The following is a 26,297-nucleotide window of genomic DNA, read 5'->3' as shown; positions in this document are numbered from 1 at the left end:
GAGAACAGGGTATTGCGGTGTTTCCTTATTTGGACGATATCTTGGTACTAGCTCAGTCTTTACATACTGCAGAATCTTACACGAATCAACTAGTGTTGTTTCTTCGGAAACATGGTTGGAGGATCAATTTACCAAAAAGTTTCTTGATTCCTCAGACAAGGGTCACCTTTTTAGGCTTCCAGATAGATTCAGTGTCCATGACTCTGTCTCTAACAGACAAGAGACGTTTAAGATTGGTCGCAGCATGTCGGCTCCTTCAGTCTCAGTCATTCCCTTCAGTGGCTATGTGCATGGAAGTTTTAGGTCTCATGACTGCAGCATCGGACGCAATCCCCTTTGCTCGTTTTCACATGAGACCTCTACAGCTTTGTATGCTGAATCAATGGTGCAGGGATTATACAAAGATATCACAATTAATATCCTTGAATCCCAATGTATGACACTCTCTAACATTGTGGATAGATCACCATCGTTTGGTTCAAGGGGTTTCTTTTGTTCACCCAACCTGGACTGTGATCACAACAGATGCGAGTCTTTCAGGTTGGGGAGCTGTTTGGGGGTCTCTGACAGCACAAGGGGTTTGGAAATCTCAAGAGGCGAGATTACCAATAAATATTTTAGAACTCCGTGCAATTCTCAGGGCTCTTCAGTTCTGGCCTCTACTAAAGAGAGAATCGTTCATTTCTTTTCAGACGGACAATATCACAACTGTGGCTTATGTCAATCATCAGGGTGGGACTCAGTCTCCAAGCTATGAAAGAAGTATCTCGGATACTTGCTTGGGCGGAATCCAGCTCCTGTCTAATCTCTGCGGTGCATATCCCAGGTGTAGACAATTGGCAGGCGGATTATCTCAGCCGCCAGACTTTACATCCAGGGGAGTGGTCTCTCCATCTAGATGTGTTTTCTCAGATTGTTCAGATGTGGGGTCTTCCAGAGATAGATCTCATGGCCTCTCATCTAAACAAGAAACTTCCCAGATACCTGTCCAGGTCCAGGGATGTTCAGGCGGAAGCAGTGGATGCGCTGACACTTCCTTGGTGTTATCAACCTGCTTACATCTTCCCGCCTCTAGTTCTTCTTCCAAGAGTGATTTCCAAAATCATCATGGAACAGTCTTTTGTGTTGCTGGTGGCTCCAGCATGGCCACACAGGTTTTGGTATGCGGATCTGGTTCGGATGTCCAGTTGCCCGCCTTGGCCACTTCCGTTACGGCCGGACCTACTATCTCAAGGTCCGTTTTTCCATCAGGATCTCAAATCATTAAATTTGAAGGTATGGAAATTGAACGCTTAGTTCTAAGTCATAGGGGTTTCTCTGATTCAGTGATTAATACTATGTTACAAGCTCGTAAATCTGTCTCTAGAAAGATTTATTATAGAGTTTGGAAGACTTACATTTCATGGTGTTCTTCTCATAATTTCTCCTGGCATTCTTTTAGAATTCCTAGAATTTTGCAGTTTCTTCAGGATGGTTTGGATAAGGGTTTGTCTGCAAGTTCCTTGGAAGGACAAATCTCCGCTCTTTCTGTTTTATTTCACAGAAAAATTGCTATACTTCCTGATATACACTGTTTTGTACAGGCTTTAGTTCGTATTAAGCTTGTCATTAAGTCAATTTCTCCTCCTTGGAGTCTTAATTTGGTTCTGAGGGCTTTACAGACTCCTCCATTTGAACCTATGCATTCTTTGGACATTAAACTACTTTCTTGGAAAGTGTTGTTCCTTTTGGCTATCTCTTCTGCTAGAAGAGTTTGTGAGCTATCTGCTCTTTCTTGTGAGTCTCCTTTTCTGATTTTTCATCAGGATAAGGCAGTTTTGCGGACTTCTTTTCAATTTTTACCTAAGGTTGTGAATTCTAACAATATTAGTAGAGAAATTGTTGTCCCTTCTTTATGTCCTAATCCTAAGAATTCTTTGGAGAAATCCTTACATTCTTTGGATGTGGTAAGAGCTTTGAAATATTATGTGGAAGCTACTAAAAATTCCATTCCATTTCATTTCTATTTGTTTTATTTTCTGGTCCTAGGAAAGGTCAGAAAGCTTCTGCTATTTCCTTGGCTTCTTGGTTGAAACTTTTGATTCATCAAGCTTATTTGGAGTTGGGTCAGGCCCCGCCTCAGAGAATTACAGCTCATTCTACTAGATCAGTCTCTACTTCATGGACTTTTAAGAATGAAGCTTCAGTTGATCAGATTTGCAAAGCAGCCACTTGGTCCTCTTTGCATACATTTACTAAATTCTACCATTTTGATGTATTTGCTTCTTCGGAAGCAGTTTTTGGTAGAAAAGTTCTTCAGGCAGCTGTTTCAGTTTGATTCTTCTGCTTTTTGATTTAAGTTTTTTTCTTTCAAAAGTGAAAATAACTTATTTTTGGGTTGTGGATTATTTTCTCAGCGGAATATGGCTGTTTTTTGTTTTATTCCCTCCCTCTCTAGTGACTCTTGAGTGGAAGACTCCACATCTTGGGTATTGATATCCCATATGTCACTAGCTCATGGACTCTTGCCAATTACATGAAAGAAAACATAATTTATGTAAGAACTTACCTGATAAATTCATTTATTTCATATTAGCAAGAGTCCATGAGGCCCACCCTTTTTATGGTGGTTATGATTTTTTGTATAAAGCACAATTATTTCCAAATTTCCTTTGTTGATGCTTTCTACTCCTTTCTTTATCACCCCACTGCTTGGCTATTCGTTAAACTGAATTGTGGGTGTGGTGAGGGGTGTATTTATAGGCATTTTGAGGTTTGGGAAACTTTGCCCCTCCTGGTAGGATTGTATATCCCATATGTCACTAGCTCATGGACTCTTGCCAATATGAAAGAAATTAATTCATCAGGTAAGTTCTTACATAAATTATGTTTTTTATGTGGGTGACTAAAATGTTAACTACCATTATTTTTGCATTTTGAGTGGTTTTAAAGGTCCTTATGATTTTAAGATACTGTGGTCGTGTCCACGTCAAATATCATTTAACCCTTTAAACCAGGTCTCTTATATCTGCGTTCTCTTTTTAGTTTTTTCCAGGATGGACTTAAAGCTGTTGAAAACCTTAAACCGTCCATTGAAAAGCTGTCAACAGATCTCCATACAGTGAGTAAAATGTCTCTGAAATTTCAATTATTTCTTAGTGCAATGATGCCTGTGACTAAAGTGTATAAAGCCTTAGAATTCTATATAGTATGTGTCCTTCACAGGAACATATAGAAAAAGATGACACAGGATTATAGGGACACTAAACCCAATTTTTTTCTTTAATGATTCAGATAGAGCATGCCATTTTAAGCAACTTTCTAATTTACTCCTATTATCAATTTTTCTTCTTTCTCTTGCTATCTTTATTTAAAAAGCAGGAATGTGGTGCATAGGAGCCTGTCCATTTTTGGTTCAAACCCTGTGTTATGCTTGTTTATTGGTGGCTAAATGTAACCACCAATAAGCAAGTGCTATCTAGGGTGCTTAATCTAAAATGGGCTGGCTCCTAAGCTTTACATTCCTGCTTTTTAAATAAAGAGAACAAAGAAAAATGAATAATAGGACTAAATTAGAAAGTTGCTTAAAATTGCATGCTCTATCTAAATTATGAAAACATTTGGGTTTAGTATCGTACGAAGTAAATTAGTAATGCTCCAAACTATACTATAGACCGTTTCTACATTCTATGTAATGAAGAGTGTAGAAAAGTGTCTTAAATTAAAGGCATCCACCATGAGGCGTAGAAGAAGATACAATAAATGCAAAGCATAATATATAGCATCTGAGCAGACTCTGTCACAGTGATGTCAATTTGTGCATATCATGGTAATATAGATATATACATAGAATGACTAAATAGCAATTATAGTAATAATAGGCATCAGAATGTATATACACTACTGTGCAAACATTTTAGGCAGGTGTGAATAAAATGCTTAAAGGGACACTAAACCCAATTTTTCTTTTCAGATAGAGCATGCAATTTTAAGCAACTTTCTCATTTACTCCTATTATCAAATTTTCTTCGTTCTCTTGCTATCTTTATTTAAAAGGAAGAATATGATGCATAGGAGCTGGCCCATTTTTGGTTGAGAACCTGGGTTATGCTTGCTTATTGGTGGCTAAATGTAAGCTTCCAGTAAGCAAGCACTATCCATGGTGCTGAACCTAAAATGGGCTGGCTGCTAAGATTTACATTCCTGCTTTTTAAATAAAGATGGCAAGAGAACGAAGAGAAATTGATAATAGAAGTAAATTGGAAAGTTGCTTAAAATTTCATACTCTATCTGAATCATGAAAGAAAAAAATGTAGGTTTAGTGTCCCTTTAAAGAGAAACATGGTCCTAAGAAATACTGAACAAATCTATTCAAAGAGTCAACATCCAAAAGTGTGCTGTAGCATTATATTGTATGAACATACACAAATAACCTATTTATAGATAGGTGCAAAAAGAAAGTGCTGTAAGCACAAGGAGCACATTAAAATATAACCTTTATTTAGTTTTGAATAAAAGACAGCTGTATTTTACTCGGGAAAATGCTGCCATGATACAATTAAAAACACTTCTCTGCCAGACAGCCAAGAGTTAATATTCAACAAAATGTTTGTACTAGTACTGGAAAAAGGTTGTAACTTGGGATAAATAAAAAAGGTTTAAATAGTATGCGGGTGAAATGATAATATATGTGAGAATCACTGCATGCTTAGATTACAACGATTAAGTAACAATAATTGACGTCTTATATTAGTATCATTGCTGAGCGATAATAAGTCACTATCAAGTATACCCTTAGTAGAATATCTTAAATCCCATAACCCATTTTTGTACGAACAAACATGTAATTTTAGGCTGGACACAAACCGAGCAGAGAGCTCATTAAAACACACACAGAACCCCTGACGCGGTCGCGTTTTACATTGCACTTCCTCAGAGGGTGAGGAAGCGTTATGTGAAACGCGACTGCGTCAGGGGCTCTGTGTGTGTGTCTTAATAAGCTCTCTGCTTGCAGTGAATTTCAAATATATTTTCATTTCACCCGCATACTATTTAAACCTTTTTTATTTATCCCAAGTTACAACCTTTTTCCAGTACTAGTGCAAACATTTCGTTAAATATTAATTCTTGGCTGTCCGGCAGAGAAGTGTTTTTAATTGTTTTATGGCAGCATTTTTCAGAGTAAAATTCAGCTGACTTTTATTCAATAACTAAATAAAGGTTATATTTTAATGTGCACTGCGTGCTCCTTGTCCTTACAGCATTTTCTTTTCCTTCTTAATATGAGGAGAGTCCCCAGCTTCATTCCTTACTTGTGGGAAATACAGAACCTGGCCACCAGGAGGAGGCATAGACACCCCAGCCAAAGGCTTAAATATCTCCCCCACTTTCCTCATCCCCCAGTCATTCTTTGCCTTTCGTCACAGGAGGTTGGCAGAGAAGTGTTGAAAGATTTCGAAGTAGTTCCTTAGGAAGGGTATCTGCCCTTCGAGATGGGACTGGAGTTTTAAGTAGTCTTATCAGCCTCTCAGTGAGAGCATTGATGAAAGTTAGAGTCTGGAGATGCAGGGAGAGTCTTTCTGCGAACCTATCCAGACTCATATTAACAGCTGATTTATCATTTTCTATTACCATCTCAAAGTGTCTAATATCCCTTAAACACTTATAAAATACTCCACTACTTGCTCGTTATTGGGTTAGCGCTTGAGCAAAAGCCAACGTCTTACTGTGCGCCACCATAGAGTTCTGTTGTGTAAGGGATTTAGCGCACGTGCTATCTGACATTCAGATGTTAGGGCGCCCTAGACTATCTCTCAAGCGATCAGAAAATAACTTTTAACTTGTAAAATGAGTGCAAAAATAGAAGCACTTGAGCAATGGTAACCAAAATTAGCGCAAACATTTCCTTCCTAAGATAGGGAGTGTCCACGGCTTCATTCCTTACTGTTGGGAAATACAACACCTGGCCACCAGGAGGAGGCAAAGACACCCCAGCCAAAGGCTTAAATATCCCTCACACTTCCTCATTACCCCAGTCATTCTTTACCTTTTGTCATGTTAGGAGGTGGCAGAGAAGTGTCAGAAGATTCGGAGAGTCCTGAAAAAGGGTATGTGCCCTTCGAGATAGGACTGGAGTTTTAAGTAGTCATGTCAACCTCTCAGTGAGAGTATTGATGAAAGTTAGTGTCTGGAGATGCAGGGAAAGTTTTTCTGCAAAACCATCCAGACTACTACTAACAGCTCCTAAGCAAACAGTGTATACAAGTTTCACTGCTTTCTCTCACTCAAGTCCATGTCAGGAGCGCCGCTATAAGACTGTCACACTTGAGAGGCTATGTTCTTTTCCACAGCATCAATCCTGGAGGTAAGATTGTTTAAATTTTTACACATAAAACGCTATAACAGGGTCACAGTGTGGTTCCTTTATACCTTGATAGGATCTAGGGTTAATATCCTCTGAAGGGGGTTTATTGAACAGTTGGGGTTAATTAATCAGTGTATTAATTATTTTCATACTGCTTTGTGTGATTTTTTTCCTGGGCTTATAGACTGTGTGTTTTTGGCTGGAACAAACAGGTTTCACTTTTAAGTTTCACTTTCGTTTTTGAAAGTGTTGCACAGCTCCTATTACTTGCTGTACTTTTAATAGCAGGGGAAGTACTGTCTTGCACTCCATGTGACCGGGTGTGGTCTATGTTCATTTTCTCTATCCTGGCTGAGACTTAAACCTGAAGAGAGCGTTTCCTCTGTTAACTGTCTGAGTATAAAGGTGCATTTTTCTATAATAAAAAATGTTTTTCTTTGTGTCCTTCTGTGGGTATAACCTGAGCTATGGAGGACTCTGACATGTTAGAAGGTACTCCTTCTATACTAAATCATACCTGTTTATATTGTGAGGAGGCCGTGGTTTTCCCACCCACTCAATTATGTTTCACATGCCTTAACACCGTTATAAAGTCTAAGAAGAGAGACAAGCCTGCTAAGGCTCTTAGTCCCTCTGAGCCGTCTACCTCTCAGGACTCGGTGTCCCGTGAGATTACTAGCCTTGCTACATTACATGCACTCCACATGCAGATTCATCTTGAGAAAGCCCTGCAGAGGGAGAAACGCGTTGATGTGCTGCAACTGTTATTGATATGTTATTTGTATGTAGCTGGAGCTACTACATAGTTCATTGAGGAGTGTGCAAATTGCTAACATAGTTAGCCAACTCTAAACACCTTGCAACTATATCTTTGAACTTTCTATTGGAGAATACCGTATATCAAGTTCACCTACAGTTTTATTCCTTGTATCCTGCGTGCTGTTTGGCACTAAGAGCAGGTACTTCTCGCTGGATGATTGCTATACTATAGCTGAAAGATTCAACCATTACCGCTATTAGCTGATCCCTAATTTGAGCCAATCAGAAGGCTCGCTTGGGACAGCGCCCATACAAGTGACGTCATCACATAAACGGCCGTAATTCATTCACAGAGGATACCAAGTGGACAAAGTTTGGGGTAAGCCCTTGTTTTCTAGCAAACCAACATCTGTTTGGATTATCCAAGTGCCATATTGGACTGTTTTGAATTGACACCACGGATTCTTTTCTGAAAGTATAGACTGTTATTTTATATGGTGGCAACCTAACCTTTTAATTACGGAGACGTCCGTTTTTTAGTAATATAATCCATTGTGAAATAAATTTGTGCTCAGTTTTATATATTCAATAGCATTTGTCTTTATTGTTTATATATATATTCCGATTTAGTTTAGTCTTATTTAATTTTTAAACAATTTTATACAGTTTCTCATTTTGTCTTCTTATTTACCCTACTTACTATCACCTTTAGCTGTAGCGCTCCTGATATCTTTTTCTGTCTGTTCTAATTTCTGCCTATTTAAGGGACTCATAGGTGTAATCAGGAGTTTGGTGATATCACCCTGCGCTCACTGGTATAAATCCCTTTGCTATTTGTATCCGTATGGAGAGCTGTTTGAGGTGTCAGGAAGGCACAGACAGGGGTTGTTGAGTCCTCCTTCCTGATCAATATTTTGGAACTACGGGCAATCTTCAATGCCTTGACGCTTGGCCACTTCTGGGTTCGTCCCAGTTTATCAGATTTCAAGTAGACAATATAACCTCGGTGGCTTACATCAACCATCAGGGGGGAACGAGAAGTTCCTTGGCTATAAAGGAAGTATCTCAGATTCTGCTGTGGGTGCTGTTCGCTGTCAGCGATACACATTCCGGGTGTGGACAACTGGGATGCAGATTTTCTCAGCAGGCAATCCTTCCATCCAGAGGAATGGTCTCTCCATCCCGAGGTGTTTGTAGAGATATGCAGCAAGTGGGGGACGCAAGAGATAGATCTCATCGCATCCCATCTCAATACCAAGCTACCCAGGTACAGGTCGAGGTCAAGAGATCCCAAGCAGATCTAATAGATGCATTAGCAGTGCCCTGGAGGTTCAAACTCATATATATTTTTGCTCCATTACCGCTTCTTCCTCGAGTGGTGGCCCGCATCAAGCAGGAGCAGGTATCAGTAATCCTGATTGCTCCATCGTGGCAGCGAAGGACGTGGTTTACGGATCTAGTGGGGATGTCCTCATCTCCTCCGTGTAAGTTACGGTCGATTTCTTCATGAAAATCTAGATTCTCTGAGGCTGACTGTGTAGAAATTGTATGCTTAGTCTTAGCCAAGAGAGGTTTCTCTGAGAGTGTCATTGATACTCTTATTTAAGCTCGTAAACCAGTTACTCTGCGTATCTACCACAAGGTGTGGAGGACATACTTATTCTGCTATAAAGAGCGTGGTTTTTCCTGGCACAAAGTTAAGATTGCCAGGATCTTATCTTTTCTCCAGGATGGGCTGGAGAAGGGCCTTTCTGCTAGTTCCCTGGGACAGATTTCGGCCCTGTCGGTTTTATTGCACAAGAGACTGGCTGAGCTTCCAGACGTGCAGTCTTTTGTTAAGGCTCTGACTAGGATCAGACCTGTGTTTAGATTTGGGGCTCTTCCTTGGAGCCTAAATCTTGTTCTTCGGGTTTTGCAACAGGTTCCGTTTGAGCCTCTGCATTCAGTTGACATTAAATTGTTATCTTGGAAGGTTCTCTTTTATTGGCTATTGCCTCTTTGAGCAGAGTTTCTGAGATCTCTGCTTTGCAATGTGAGCCCCCTTATCTGACTTTTCATGCAACAGGTAACAGTAAGTCCCAGCACTCAATCTCTTTCAAACAATTTTATTCACATTTAAATCATTTAAACGTTTCGGGGTCACAGCATGAATAAGGGGCTGTGACCCCGAAACGTTGCTGATGTAAATGTGAATAAAATTGTTTGAAAGAGATTATTGAGTGCTGGGGACTTACTGTTACCTAGATTACCTTTTGAGGATCAGGCAGTATCCTCAGGTCTTGCGTGCACTCAAAAGACTCTGTGCTGTTCTATATATTCTATTTTGTGATTTTTCATGCAAATAAGGCAGTTTTACTAAATTGGGTTTTCTTCCTAAGGTTGTGTCAGAATGCAACAATCAGGAGATTGTGGTTCCTTCCTTGTGTCCTTATCCTTCTTCATCGAAGGAACGTTTCCTCTTTGTTGTCTATTCAGGGAAGCGTAAGGGTCAGAAGGCTACTTCGACTTCCCTATCTTTTTTGGTTAAGGAGTGTCATCCGCTTAGCTTACAAGACAGCGGGACATCGTCGTCCTGAGAGAATAACGGCTCATTTCACTAAAGCAGTGGCTTCCTCTTGGGCCTTTAAGAACGAGGCCTCTATGGATCAGATTTGTAAGGCGGATACCTGGTCCTCCTTACATACTTTTTCAAAATTTTTACAAGTTTGATATTTTTGCTTCAGCTGAAGCAGCTTTCGGGAGAAAAGTTTTGCAGACTGTGGTGCCCTCAGAATAGGGTCTGCCTCTTCCTTTTTGTTCCCTCTCGTTACTCATTCAGTGTCCTCTGGAGCTTGGGTATACTTTTCCCAACAGTAAGGAATGAAGCTGTGTACTCTCCCTATCTTAGGAAGGAAAACATAATTTTTGCTTACCAGATAAATTCCTTTCCTTATGATAGGGAGAGTCCACGGCCCGCCCATTTTTTCTTGTCTATGGGCGGTCCCCTATTTATTTTATTCTTCTGGCACCATTTATACCCTAATGTTTCTCCTACTTTTCCTTGTTCCCTCGGCAGAATGACTGGGGTAATGAGGAAGTGGGAGGGTTATTTAAGCCTTTGGCTGGGGTGTCTTTGCCTCCTCCTAGTAGCCAGGTGTTGTATTTCCCAACAGTAAGGAATGAAGCCGTGGATTCTACCTATCCAGAAGGAAAGGACTTTATCTGGTAAGCATAAATTATGTTTTTTAGCTCCAATTTTTCACCGTTTAGCACAAAATTAATAATTTTGCATAATTAAACTAACTTGTATTACAGTTTTATTATTCAGTTTGTCTGCTTTTTCTATTATATAGATCTAAATATTGTAGGTTTTTCACTCCCCATAGAGGCTGGGGTGCTTTCCATGGAATGACCTTTTTAAATGCTGCACATTGATTGGTTGACATGTTTTCCTAACAGGACAGTTTAAAATACTGATGCATATATGGGGAAAAAATGTTCCTTAAAGCTTAAAGGGACATGAAAGTTAAGATTATACTTTTTTGTTTTAAATATATAGCAATTTTAAGAGACTGTACGTCTATTATCAAATTTACTTTGTTCTCTTAAAGGGTTAGAAATCTTTCCTTAGAGAACGAACTCCAACATACCTTATCACTTATATAAGGTGCCACAGATTAAACAAATAATGGTTCTTACTTTAAAACAAAGCTTTACATTGTATAAAATTATTATTGTTTTCTCCTATAAACGTCCGTAACGACCGTCCATGTAGGCTGGCGTTGCAGTTCATGTATGCAAGCCTTTCAACCAATGGCGCTGCAGCACGGATCGGTTGATTTGAATAGTAAAATAAGTTCTGGTCCTCAATCTCGGCATTTGCATCCTGACTTGTGGGCATTTGCATGTGCAATGCACAATGAATCACACTTCCAGTTTTGTGAACTTAAAATATTGCATGCGCATATAGTATGATCGTCATCATTGAGCTGCAGTATGACGTACGCGGCCGAAGCTGCAGAAGACTAGGGGCAAAAAAAAAAAATAATGTAACGATATGCGCATGCGTGAAGCCATCTTTATTCTACCTAGGTAGAACTCGACAATTTGTCAGCATTACAATGGAAAAGAAGGGTTTGGCAGCATTTTTATTTTATTTTATGAAATGCATGTAAATGTAAAAAAATTGATAATAGGTGTTATTGGCATTATTGTGTATGATGTTTTAAAAAAAAATGGAAAAGACATTAGGGTTTACTATCCCTTTAATATCATTGGTTTAAAAGCATCCTTAAGCTGCTTAAAGTGAAGGTCAATTTTCATGTGAAAGTGCCCGGTTTTTTAAAAAAAACTATTAAAAACAAGGGCACTTTCATTCATGAAAATTGACATTTCAGCCGTTTTTTAAAAATATACTTACCTTTTCTTCTTGAAGTCGCTCCAGTGTTTCACCAGCCCGTCGCAAGCCTCTTCATACGTCAGCAATGACGATTCCGACATCCTCCAATCAGGGCTTCCCCCCCAGGGTAATCATTTCCTGAGGCAATGCTGTGATTGGAGGAAGACGGTTTCGTCATTGCTGGGTAAATAAACCAGGAAGAAGCAGGCGGGGCATCGTTCCAGAAGAACAAGGTAAGTATTTTTAAAATACGGTGCTATGTCAATTTTCATGAATTAAAGTGCCCCTGTTTTAAATAGTTTTTTTAAAAACCGGGCACTTTCACATGAAAATTGACCTTCACTTTAAGGAGCAGCAATGCACTACTGTGAGCTAGCTGGGTATTGGTGGTTATGCAAATTAGCCTGTTGTCATTGGGTCACCAGATGTGTTCAGCGAGATACAGCTACCAGTAGAGCATTGCTGCTATGAAGCTGACTTTATGTAACATGTTTCCCCCATTTAAGAGTGTGAGGTACAATGTAATTATCAGATCGATACCTACGTTTAAAAAGAAAAATTACAAGATAAAACGGTTCAGAAGACTTGCTCGGTGTATAGGTGTCGTGATGAACATAAAGCTGACGTTTAATGCCTGAAAGATTTTTATATGTCACTAAAGCAAGGCCTGAATAATGCTTATTCATTTACTCAACTACCTTTCTTTTTATTTCTCTATATACATGACTTGCTCCTAGAAGTGCATCTGTAAGAGCTGAATTGTTTTTATTCCCTTGCATTAGGATACAGCAATATTATGTCACAAATTATTTAGTGAAAACAGTTAAGCAAAAACTGTTTTAACTGAAATTAGCAATAAATTCTTGTTTCTGAACAATTTATATTGTTGCATTCATGCTCATTGGCTGATGGTAACAATGTCCACAGTTCTATTGGAGTAAGTGGATAGTCTTTTGTAGTTGTCCCTTTAACTTTACCAATTAGCCACCAAAATTTCTCCAGCTTTATAAGTGTATGTTAATAGAAATGATTGTATTTTTTTATTGTGTAAATCTCATATTATTTTGTAAGCTAATAGTTGCATAAGTAACTGAGATTAATTTGCATGAAGTCAGTGACATTAGCATTTGCTTTCACATGGGATTCTATATTAAAGCTATAGTTATCCCACTGTATGCAACGTATAGGCCAGGAACCTACTGCTATCCTGTTAACAGTACCTACCCAGTGATCATACAGGACCTGTAATAGGAAGCCCCGGCTTGTACTGGAGAATATCGTAAAGGAAAATTAATCTTCTTAGAAAATTCACGCCAACAGCATTTTCTCATGAATGGTTCAGGGTCTTCAGCTGCGGAACAGGATGTTTCCAGAAGATAAAATTTACAAGGTAAACCTGCAAAATACAAGAGAGTTCTCATCTTGTGTTGGGAATTACTATCTAATTTATTAAAGGGATACGAAAGTCCAAATTAAACTTTCATGATTCAAAGAGAGCACTTCCATTATGAAAATGTGCACAATCTTTTTATATGCACTTTTTTTCTGAGGAGCCAGCTAATACCAGCACATTGAACTAGGGCTAGGATTAGCCAGAAACATATATGGCTGGTCCTTCACACACCCATACAATGGTTTATTGATGTTTTTTAACTGATTGGTTCCGTTGTTTTTATGAAGGGGCAAATAAAAGATGAATTTTATTCCTTTGACCTGATGTCTTTTGCTGAAGTGCAGAGCATTAGATACATTGCCCAGATAGTGAAGCATGATTCATCACTCCAGAGAACACGTGATGCAACAGATGGTAGGCGATTTTTATTCTCTATGCGGTTCATCACTTGGAGGCCCCACTCTGTGAGTTTACGTGGTCTACCATTTTGTGACTGGGATGTTGTTGCCTCTAAACGCTTTGACTTCTCAGTAATAGTTCTTACAGTTGACTGGGGCAGATCTAGTAGGACTGACACAAAAACAAATGATAATCATAGTTTTCTACAATTGTTTATCAATAGCCAAGCTCCTCTCACCACTTGTTTTAATTGGTGGAGTCTAACCACAGTCATTATGTTAGTGCAAAGTACATTGTTTTGCAGTTTTTATCTGCTAAAGCCAATTAGGGAAATATATGCAGCAGGGTTAGCCTTGAGAAATCAGCAGTGTTTATTTCCAGCTCTGATAATTTAGAAAATCTAACGGCTAGATTACGAGTTGTGCGTTAGGATTAAAAAGCAGCGTTGGGCCGGTCCCAACGCTGCATTTTAAAGCCCGCTGGTATTCCGAGTCTTGAAGGTACAGGTGCACCGCTCACTTTTTTGGCCAGACTTGGAAATACCGCAAATCCACTTACGTAAATTGCGTATCCTATTTTTTCAATGGGACTTGCATAGCGCCGGTATTACGAGTCTGCCAAAAAGTGAGCGGTAGACCCTCTCCTGTCAAGACTGGTACCGCATTTTAAAGTCAGTAGTTAAGAGTTTTACACTACAACGCCGTAGCATAAAACTCTTAACTAAAGTGCTAAAAGTACACTAACACCTATAAACTACCTATTAACCCCTAAACCGAGGCCCCACCACATCACAAACACTAAAATTAAAATTTTAACCCCTAATCTGCCAAACCAGACATCGCCGCCACTATAATAAATATATTAACCCCTAAACCACCGCACTCCCGCATTGCAAACACTAGTTAAATATTATTAACCCCTAATCTTCCGCCCCTAACATCGACACCACTATATTAAAGTTATTAACCCCTAAATCTAAGTCTAGCCCTAAACCTAACACACCCTAACTTAAATATAATTAAAATAAATATAAATAAAATTACTATAATTGACTAAATTATTCCTATTTAAAACTAAATACTTACCTATAAAATAAACCCTAAGATAGCTACAATATAACTAATAGTTACATTGTTTCTAGCTTAGGGTTTATTTTTATTTTATAGGCAAGTTTGTATTTATTTTAACTAGGTACAATAGTTATTAAATAGTTATTAACTATTTAACAACTACCTAGTTAAAATAAATACAAAAGTACCTGTAAAATAAAACCTAAGTTACAATTACACCTAACACTACACTATAATTAAATTATATCCTTAAATTAAATACAATTAAATTATCTAAAGTACAAAAAAAACAAACACTAAATTACAGAAAATAATAAACAAATTACAAGATTTTTACACTAATTACACCTAATCTAATCCCCCTAACAAAATAAAAAAGCCCCCGCCAAAATAAAAAAAAGCTCTACCCTACCCTAAATTACAAATAGCCCTTAAAAGGGCCTTTTGCGGGGTATTGCCCCAAAGTAATCAGCTCTTTTACCTGTAAAAAAAAAAGTACAAATTACCCACCCAATACCCCCTTTAAAAAACCCTAACACTAACCCCTTGAAGATCACCTTACCAGGAGAAGTCTTCACCCAACCAGGCCAAAGTCCTCAACGAAGCCAGGAGAAGTCTTCATCCAAGCTGGGCGAAGTGGTCCTCCAGACGGGCAGAAGTCTTCATCCAGACGGCATCTTCTATCTTCATCCATCCGGAGCGGCTCCATCTTCAAGACATCTGACGCGGAGCATTCTCTTCCAACAAAGTCTTCTTACTAAATGACGTTTCCTTTAAGTGACTTCATCCAAGATGGCGTCCCTTCAATTCCGATTGGCTGACTTTGGGGCAATGCCCCGCAAAAGGCCCTTTTAAGGGCTATTTGTAATTTAGTGTAGGGTAGGGCTTTTTTATTTTGGGGTAGCTTTTTTATTTTGTTAGGGGCATTAGATTAGGTGTAATTAGTTTAAAAATCTTTTAATGTGTTATTATTTTCTGTAATTTAGTGTTTGTTTGTTTGTTTTTTGTACTTTAGATAATTTAATTTAATTGTATTTAATTTAGGGAAATAATTTAATTGTAGTGTTAGGTGTAATTGTAACTTAGGTTAGGTTTTATTTTACAGGTACGTTTGTATTTATTTTAACTAGGTAGTTATTAAATAGTTAATAACTATTTAATAACTATTGTATCTAGTTAAAATAAATACACACTTGCCTGTAAAATAAAAATAAACCCTAAGATAGATACAATGTAACTATTAGTTATATTGTAGCTAGCTTAGGGTTTATTTTACAGGTAAGTATTTAGTTTTAAATAGGAATAATGTAGTTAATGATAGGAATTTTATTTAGATTTATTTAAATTATATTTAAGTTAGGGGGGGTTAGGGTTAGACTTAGGTTTAGGGGTTAATACATTTAAAATAGTGGCAGCAACGTTGGGGGCGGCAGATTAGGGGTTAATAAATATAATGTAGGTGTTGGCGATGTTGGGGGCAGCAGATTAGGGGTTAATAAGTATAATGTAGGTGGTGGCGATGTTGGGGGCAGCAGATTAGGGGTTAATAAGTATAATGTAGGTGGCGGCGGTGTCCGGAGCGGCAGATTAGGGGTTAATAATATAATGCAGGTGGCGGCGATGTCGGGGGCGGCAGATTAAGGGTTAATAAGTGTAAGATTAGGGGTGTTTAGACTCGGGGGTTCATGTTAGGGTGTTAGGTGTAGACATAACTTTTATTTCCCCATAGGAATCAATGGGGCTGCGTTAGGAGCTTTACGCTGCTTTTTTGCAGGTGTTAGGGTTTTTTTCAGCCGGCTCTCCCCCATTGATTCTTATGGGGAAAATCGTGCACGAGCACGTTTAGCCAGCTCACCGCTAACGTAAGCAGCGCTGGTATTGAGGTGAGATGAGGAGCAAAATTTTGCTCTACGATCACTTTTTTGCGGTTAACGCTGGGTTTGTAAAAACCCGTAATACCAATGCTGTCTGTAAGTGAGCGGTGAGCATAAACTGCTCGTTAGCACCGCATAGCCTCTAACGCAAAACTCATAATCTAGGCGTAAATTTTTACAGGTAAATTACATGACAATGTAGTAAAATAAATAATGCACAGTTGCTTTACTTCGTATTTCTAAACATTTAATATAAAAATATCTAGGTGTTTACTGTGGTGCCAGCAGTATGCACTAAGGTGTCCGTCTACACTTCTGCTTATATGACATTATTATTCATAAGCAAGAATTCCCTTTCCCCCAACTGTAGAAAAGATTTGAGTTTTCTAACTGTTCCTTTGACCATTTGTCAGATTAAATTGCTAAGAAACTAAACAATTTGTCCTTCTGTTTTGTAAAGTCTGATCATTACTTCACTAGAGGTTTAATCTCATATCCCAATTAGGCAAGAATTGGCTACATCACCTCATGTCACACTAGCAAGGGATTTACATCTCCAATTAACTCCACCTGCTATAAATAGGGTCAAATAAAAACTAATGCAATCTGGTTTGTTTTCAGTATTTTGTCCTGGAAAAAGTGTAAAAATCTATTTGTAATGTTTCTATGTCATTAACATTTTAGTCAGCATTAAATAACCATTCTCTTAAAATAAGAATTAAAATTAATGTTATTGCTATCATTTTTTTTAAACATTAGAAAAAGTATTGGATCTACCAGTTTATCACAGGATTATTGTGTGATTTATCAGTAGTGATAATACCTCTCAGGTAAATATATATATTGTGTGAAAAAAAGGAGCAGGGAATAGCGCTAGTTAAATGCCAAAAGAAGTGACCAATTTGAGGAGGTCAAGTAATTTGAGTGAATCTATTTCAAATAATGGTTCTAATTATAATAAAATATATTATATTATATTAATTGGATTATTTGATGAGGAATAAGTCAGAGACACAAATATTACAAAATCTATAGCATGGATATGTCAATAATATGGCTAGATAAACATAGATATGATTTGATAACCATAGATCTAAATATGAATATGAGCAATGTAGGACAAAGAACATCAATCGTTCAGTTCACTATTTAAATTGAATGAGAGTGTTGCCAGGTTCTGAAGACATATGAAATCCTTTATTATACCATATAAAAACAAGTAGGAATTTAAAAACAATAATTAAATAAATGAACCTAGTAATAAAAGGCAAAAAAGAATAATTAAATAAATGAACCTAGTAATAAAAGGCAAAAAAGAATAATTAAATAAATGAACCTAGTAATAAAAGGCAAAAAAGAATAATTAAATAAATGAACCTAGAAATAAAAGGCAAAAAAGAACTGCTGGAAAAAACGGGGGGGGGGGGGGGGATACCAAAGGAGCTCACTATCACTGGAAACTGATACTGAGTTTATTATTGGTCTGTCCCTCTTGCACCATCTAACACGTAGAAAGTATGAAACACACAGGGTCAGCACACCACCAAGGTATATAAGATATAAATGATCATCCGTAGTAGGTGCTTATCACCTTCCAGGCTTCCCTCCAACAGCCCAAGGAGTATATGAAAAAAATTCAAGGAGAAGGAGGCACTCAAATGGAAAGCAATCCTTCATTACAGAGCTCTGTAATTAAGGATTGCTTTCCATTTGAGTCCCACTTTCTCCTTGAATTTATATATATACAGTATAATTTATACCACAGTTATGGCCTTTATACTAACTAGACAACAGTTGCTTTGTATGAGTAATTCCAGTTTTGGCACATGCTCATTATAACATTCAGTATCTAGGTATACACCAGTGTATCTCACTGTGTCAATATCACTAAATCCATATTCTAGTAATAACATGTTTCTTGGCTAGTAGTGACTCTGTAAGTGAGATAGCTTGTTTATCAGAGTTAAAGGGATTCTAAAACCAAATTTGTTCTTTCATGAATCAGATAGAGCATGCAATTTTAAGCAACTTTCTAATTCACTCCTATCATTTTCTCTTCGTTCACTTGCTATCTTTTTTTGAAAAGCAGAAATGTAAAGCTTAGGAGCTGGCCCATTTCTAGTTCAGCACCCTGGATAGCACTTGCTTCTTGGTGGGTACATTTAGCCACCAATCTGCAAGCGCTACCCAGGTGCTAAACCAAAAATGGGCCGACTCCAAAACTTTACATGATTCAGATAGAGCATGCCATTTTAAACAATTTTCCAATTTACTTCTATTATCTAATTTGACTTATTTTATCTAATTTGCTTTGTTCTTTTGGTATCATTTGTTGAAGAGTATAACTAGGTATGAGCAGGAGTAGCAATGCACTGCTGGGAACTAGCTGCTGTATATGCCAACTGTCATTTGTACACCTGATAGATTCAGCTAGATTCCAGTAGTGAACTTCTGTTCCTTTAAGAAAGGATACCAAGAAAATGGAGCAAAATTAATAATAGAAGTAAATTGGAAAGTTGTTTAACCCCTTGATGACCAGCGTCATACCCTGCAGCGAGATTGTGCTAAAAGAAGCGAGGTGGCGCTATTTCTGCATGCCCCACGAGTGTCCCTCTCTGCATCGGGCAGCGGTGGTGCCGATCGTTGGTGGCGTGGGAGGGTTAGGAGGGCGGTGGGTGGGCGGCCTATCGATAAAGGGGGGAGCAAGTGGGACCGCTGCACTGCAGAAAAAAAATATGCTGAGTGCGACAGGGAGGGGGAAGGAAGGAGGGTGGGGGGATGAGGGAGAGGGGATCTTAGAGTGGATGGGGGGATAAGAGGGTAGGCAAAGGTTCTTGGAGGAAGAGGTGGGTAAATGAGGGAGGGGGGAGGGAGTTGGGCAGCTACACTACAGAAAAAAAATGTTTTGTGTTTTTTATTTTGTTTGTTTTTATTTAAATAAATTTAAATTTATAGAAAACTGGGTACTGGCAAACATTTGGGTTTAATGCCTCAGAAACTTTACCAAACTTCACAAGGTATATGGTAGAATGCCAGTTTCTCCTTGTTTTTTCTTGGTTCGTTAAAAGGACATTAAACTCAAATTTTTATTCTCCTTAAAGGACTATTATGAGTGGAGTGTTATTTATTACTCCCACTCGTGCACTAACTCCGCTAGAAGTAACCTGTTTGCGCACGTTGGGTAGCACAACTATTACAAGCTGAAAGTAAAATGTTTTAACTTGTGCACGCAAAAAAAACAAACTTGGAATATCGTGACCACGTTAACTTCTTCCCCCATGGACTTGAATGAAGCAAGAAAAGTGGGGCGAAATATTGGAATGTGATAAATACATAAACATTTTATTATTGCATAAATATGTTTTGTTCTATTTTACTGCAAAGGGTTTCAATGCGCATAAATATATATATATATATATATATATATTTATATATGTGTGTGTGTTTGTGTATATATGTCTGTAAATATATATACACATATAAATACATATGTATACACATAGACACACACACACACATATATATATATATATATATATATATATATACACACACACACACACATATATATATATATATTGTAGAATCTGCTAACCTTTTAGTTACTATTTCCACACTAATATTACCTTTAGCTTAGGAAATCAGGACGCTGCTTGATGAAAGTATTTCTTTTATTATACAGAAAATAAGTATTTACATAGAAACAAGTTGCTAACTAATGTAAGGGAAGGAAAGGGAAGTTGGAAAAGGGGAGAGGGAGAGATGGAAGGAGAGAGGTGAGTGAGAAGAGAGAGCTTGCTTAGCCTACAATGGCAGCTAACTTATATAGTCATTCATTCTTTCTCACAGCCCAGCCCACACTCTATAAATTCTTCAGAGACCAGATGACATCATTAGATCAGGGGGGTTGAATGTGACGTCCTTCGGCTATTGGTGATAGGAACTGAGATAAAATCAGGGCCTTGTACACCATCTGTGATGAAACGGCCATCTGTGCTGAAATGCTAAATATTGGGTTGTAAAATGTCTTAGTGAATCCTGTGGTATCCTTTTGATCTATTGTTTATATACAGTGGTTCATCAGATTTCCACTTATCTCTGCCTTGTCACCTCTGAACTGGATAAACTGGTAACTGTAGGTCAGTGTGCATTTAACCCTTTGTATCCTTGATGTTGTAGACAAATGCCCCTTAGCATTTCATTATTCAATAATGTCCATGGAAATAACAGTCTGATATTAAAGTTAGGTGTGTTCATAAAATACAACATTCCCCTCTTTGATCATTAAATCACTTATGATCATAACGTTGTACTGCTCACTTTATAGTTTCTTCTGTGAGTGGGGCAACCTGAAATAAAACCATTCATTCACATCCATACTCTACATATGAACTAAATATTACAATACAATTCCCTTACAATGTGAAGCACATTCTATCAATCACATTATGAATAGGATGATTAGATAAATTTTACAAATACAATATATATTTTTCCCGGTTAGAATTAACAATAATCTGAGATGTATATCAAATCATCAGCATATTTAGAATAATTATACATATGATACAAATGAATTGTTACATATCACACACAATCTTAATGACTACTGCTAGGAGTAGTGCTCGAACTTTGCAAATTATTTTCTAGCACATTGTGAGATTTGAATGTTATACATATGTGACAGATTATAATTTATTAATACAAAATACTTGCTATCTGAGGTCATAAACAAAACGTAGCCTATAGCTTTGCAAAACATGTATACTAATGTCATTTTAACATTAAATCATAGTATCATTATCTGCTTCAAGGCATGCACACAGTCTTATAATCTATTGGTCAGCACTTAAAAACCTATAAGTAGACAATGTTATACTCTTTAAACATAACTGGCTTATGAAAAAAAAAATTTACTGAAAAACATTGCCCAGTGTGGCAAAACAGATTTAAAAATAAAAAAACTAATACGGAAGCATTTAAAAAAATGTTACCTATTGTGATAGAAAAAACAAAAAGAGAGAAAAAATAAAAATGTGCTTAAAAATACAAAAATGGTAGTGAATAAAAAATGTCCTTAAAAATAAAAAATGTCCTCAAAAATACAAAAATGGTAGTGAAGGGATCCCCCGTTTGGTTCCTTGATAGAAAAGGAACCATATTACAAAAAATAACAATAATTCATTTTAAACATATAAAACAGAGACAACACAGAACAAACACAACATAAAAACAGTACGCCACACAAAACATGTTGCTGTTCTCTTTAAATATAACAGCGTTCTTAAATAACTAAATTTGGATTTTGTATTAAATTATCCAATTTAAAATATCTAGTCTTCTCTACAGTAAATGATTTGTGCTTCTTTGGGTGATGGTATAGGTTGCTTCTGTAAGTAATCAGAATTGTTAGTTCATGACATTAATAACACAAACAAAATAACATAGACATATAAAACAGTACTTGAAACCATGACTTTTAAAATAAACTGGTTATGATCAATTGTTTGCAAACAATTCATTGTGACTATATTACATTTATGTAACTGATGAGCTCATCATAAAGTACCACGTGGTCTTTAAGAAAAAGGGGGAAATGCATTTCTTTATACTACAAACATTTTATTCATGAATAGCAACAACCTGTGAATAAAAATAAACAATTACAAAATTCTTAATTTCTAGAAGTAGACTGTACAAAGTTCACTTCTCTTCAAGTAATAGCCCTAAAAAAAAAGAAACATAGCATTAATATAGACATAAATACAAAGTAAATAAATGAAACAAAATAAATCTCTACTTGCCTATAGTAAAAATCTACCATCACTATACATGGAATACAGGGTAATAGAATGTAGAGAATAGAGACAGATTTCTGCAATTAATTGGCAATATACACAGGCTGAGCTAAATTGTATATCAATAGATGCATTGCCAATTGTGTATAATTAAACAGTGCCCAGAATGGCCAGTTTATGTAAGGCATCTGAAATGGAACATTTGTCCCTTCTTTTTTAGATGGGGGCTCTTTGCAATTTTGCTGAAAGTCTTTTTTAGATGGGGGCTCTTTGCAAGTTTCCTCCCTAGTAGGTTCTTCTATTATTTCTTTCTTTGTTAAAGAAGATATATTCTGTTCCTTTTCACCTTCAAATATAGCACTGTATTTTCCTTCCTTACTTAAATATGATATTTTGTTCTGCCTCATAATGTAATTTTTATTCCTGATATCTCTCATTGATGTCACACATTCCCTCATGATGTGCCCAAACTTTCCACATTTAAAACAACGTCTCAAAAATCTCTGCTTTCCCTGACTCTCAGTTAGCATAGATGTATTATTATGAGTAGCATTTTTATGCTTTGAGTCTCTAAACCAGTCTTTAAGTATGTTAACAAAGTTTGTATAGGAGCTGGCATTTCTAAGAGTGATTCTTGTACTACTGTCAATTAATGTGCATTTATTTGCCATAGAATACAGAAAATCTGCATCATCTGGGGACATGTTAGGGCAGTTATAAGTTATCTTATACAGTGCAAGGTACTCAGTACAAAACAAAATCGGGTCATCTCCTTCCTTTAAACTTGCGTTTGCTATGGCACTGGTACCTCTGGCATCACGACAACACATAACATACTGTAATTCCTTTAATCTGTCCCCTGAATTTACCCAGTTTGCATCAATATCAGGAGACACTCCTTTATGGGTGCCTACTGGTGCCCTTAGCTGTGCAGCTACTTGTGATGGCAACCAGGCCCGAAGCAAAGCACAGGCATCTCTGTTGCCTAAATTATACTGAGTAATAACAGCTTCTAACTTATTAGAAAGGATTACAGGTGGTGTGGAGGTATCAAAGTGACCTAAAATATGGCACAAATTATTACGGTCTTGTATTGTAAGGGGGGCAGAGTTACTATGATTATTTACTTTAGTTTGTAATTGGGGGTTACTTTGTCTGCATTCTATTTGAGGATTTAGAGTAGAGGGGACCTGGTTTAAAGTTAACAAAGAACTGTCAGGAATGTTAGGGGTTTGTCCATCTAGTTCTATAGTTTGACTTTCATTACCATCCACTTCTAAAGGACAAACATGTGCTAGACTACTCCTGTAATGGTTACATTTGTCTTGTATCCCATGTGCTTTAAGAGACAAGATACATTGTTCCTTATTTAAAAGCTGTGATTCAGACTCCCATAAATCTGCCTTAAGTGATGCAATAACATTCTCTCTCTGCATTTCCTTTTGTTCCATACATATTGCTAATTGTTCTCCCATGCCACACCTCACTTCACATTCATTAAGCCTCTCTTGTAGCTGAGCATTCAGTTTAGTAAGTTTGTCTATCTCTTCACTCAGTGTATCACACTCACATCTCTTTTCAGAGTGACTAGCAACAGCCATAATAGATTGACCAATTTTATCCAGTTGTTCTATAATATCAGTTCTTTCTGCCTTCCATTCCAACTCTTTCTGTTCAGCAATCTCTTTTATTCTTAGAAACATACTCAGTAAATTACTTAGCTCTCTTTTTTCTATGTCTTTCTGAAACAGTTTTCTACTTAGTTCATTATTGTGCTTTTCACATTGTTTAATTACATTATAAAACTGACGTGTCAATGGATCTTCTGCACATGTAATAAATGTGACAGAGGCATATTTCTTAATGTATTTCTCAACCAGTTCCATTCTTACTAACAATACACACACCAGATTCACACAACACACTATACACAGTACAGATGTACACAATGATCACACAACACACTATACACAGTACAGATGTACACAATGATCACACAACAAACTATACACAGTACAGATGTACACAATGATCACACAACACACTATACACAGTACAGATGTACACAATGATCACACAACACACTATACACAGTACAGATGTACACAATGATCACACAACAAACTATACACAGTACAGATGTACACAATGATCACACAACACACTATACACAGCAGTGACGTGCAGTGAGCTCAGAGGCTAGTGAGGCAGTGGCTATGATAGGCCTGAGAAGCACATATATGAACCTAATAGAGGTAACTTAAATTAGCCGGTTACACAATGACGATTAGAATAGTATCTAATATCTTGTATTTAAGCCTCTGCAGACAGTCCCCTTATCTCAGGGCTATTTATTTATTATCTATTGACTTGCATTTTAGCCAGTTAGTGCTGTGTCCTGCACAACCCCACAGGAGAGAGCACAATGTTATCTATAATACACACATAAATTAGCAGTCTAAGAGGCTGTCTGTAGTGCCTTAAACAGTCAGAAATTTAGAGATTAAACGGTTATAAAGTATATTAATATAACAATGTTAATTGTGCAAAGCTGGGGAATGGGTAATAAAGGTGTTATCTATCTTGTTAAATAATAGAGATTTTGGTGTAGACTGAATTCTGACCCAGGCAGGATGAAATACTTGCAAGCACACAAACAAGGCTTCCAAACAATCTGACCACATGTTAAAACCAGAAACTCCCTAATGCAACTAATGCATAAAAATGCAGGGGATGACTGGCAATTTTGGAACCAGGGGGCGAGTACAATTCAGTGGCCCAAGTACTGAAACCCTGCCCACTATGAAATTCTATATCTAATAGTTAAATTGCAAGGAAAGTAAAGCACCTAAGAAATGATAGAAATAAGGCTATAAAAACAGAATTTCAATGGAAAAAAAATATATATTTATTTTTTCTAACATCAATGTATAGCCCTAGCATACTGCTGACATCATGTACATTTCCAGAAAACTGCTGACATCCATGTACAGTCCTAACATACTACTGACATCCTTGTACAGCCCCTTACTAAACCATTAATCAGGGCCCCCACACATACATAGAAACACACTCACAAACATAGATTCACATACACACAGAAACACACTAGGACATACAGAGGCACTAACACATACAGACACACAGTGACACACACAGAAACAGACACATACAGAATCACACACAGAAATATACATTCAGATATACAAGAAGACTCACACAGACAGACACAGACAGACACGCACAGACACGCAAAGCACGCAAGCACCATCAGATACCATATACACATAGGAACCAACATACACAACACCAGGCACCACATGCACACAAACAGGCACCGAAAAAGCACAGACAAGAAGCCACATACATCATCACTCACACATACACAAGCACCCACAGGAATACACACTAAGAGGCTGGCTAATCCACAAATATATACAGACAAGCACACACACACACATACACACTTCCATGTGACTTTTACATTAGTTAAATATATAATAGTTGAATAAAATGTTTTATTAATATTATATGCCAGTTGTACTTGACAAGATGGAGTGCCCCCCCTGCTCCTACTTACTGTGTGCCAGTAATACACTACATTTGATTAAGATTAAGGGCCTTTTACAACCACTTATTACAGTTTTCTGCCACATGACTCCCTTCCCTCATTTATGCCACTCATCATATACCATATTAAATTTGCCAATCAGTTCCCCTACTCACATGAATGCCAGCTAAATGACACAATATACCAGGCAAGATGCAAGACTCCCTGCCCCCATACATTCACTGAGAGATATCACAGCTCACTTGTGGATTTAATATGAAAACCACTAATAATAAATATATCATATAAAATAATTTTTTAATACTAAAAATATAAAAACTATGCTTTTTAATAAATGACATACAGGTCATCATATTACAGAAAGACAATAAAAAGTGAGGTGTTATAAACAGGAAAACCTAAAAGCATGGGAAACTGCAGTAAAAAAAAAGTGTATTTATTGAAGGAAAACAACATTAGGATGACAGTGAAGCACTGACCTAAATCAATCAGTCTATCTAATCAACATACATAGAAACAAAATCAGCACAGTTTTGTTCTCTTTAGTTTTCAGTGCACATAACTAAGATACTCAGAAGTGTCTGGACCCAGTAGATCTCACCTTATATCTTGGGTGACATAGGAGTGTACTCAGCACTAACTGTTTTACAGGAGGGAAAGTACATTGTTTATTATACAGACCAGAAGAGGTTCCTGCATAAAAAAGGCACTA

At 37.3% G+C, this 26,297-nt stretch overlaps 1 protein-coding gene across 2 annotated transcripts in view; it reads left to right on the top strand.

Moving 5' to 3' along the window:
* Positions 1–26,297, top strand: part of ASAP2 (ArfGAP with SH3 domain, ankyrin repeat and PH domain 2) — a 774,383-nt gene that overhangs the window by 541,949 nt on the left and 206,137 nt on the right. For both annotated transcript variants that reach the window (XM_053709709.1, XM_053709708.1), the window contains exon 8: positions 3,025–3,100. In XM_053709709.1, the coding sequence (XP_053565684.1) occupies positions 3,025–3,100 (76 nt within the window). The remainder of the gene's footprint in view (positions 1–3,024; positions 3,101–26,297) is intronic.

This window comes from Bombina bombina, chromosome 4 (assembly GCF_027579735.1).
Source record: "Bombina bombina isolate aBomBom1 chromosome 4, aBomBom1.pri, whole genome shotgun sequence".
In the NCBI taxonomy this organism is placed as follows: Eukaryota; Metazoa; Chordata; class Amphibia; order Anura; family Bombinatoridae; genus Bombina; species Bombina bombina.
The sequence above is the reverse complement of the archived record's forward strand: the minus strand, read 5'-3'. Positions and strand labels throughout refer to the sequence as shown.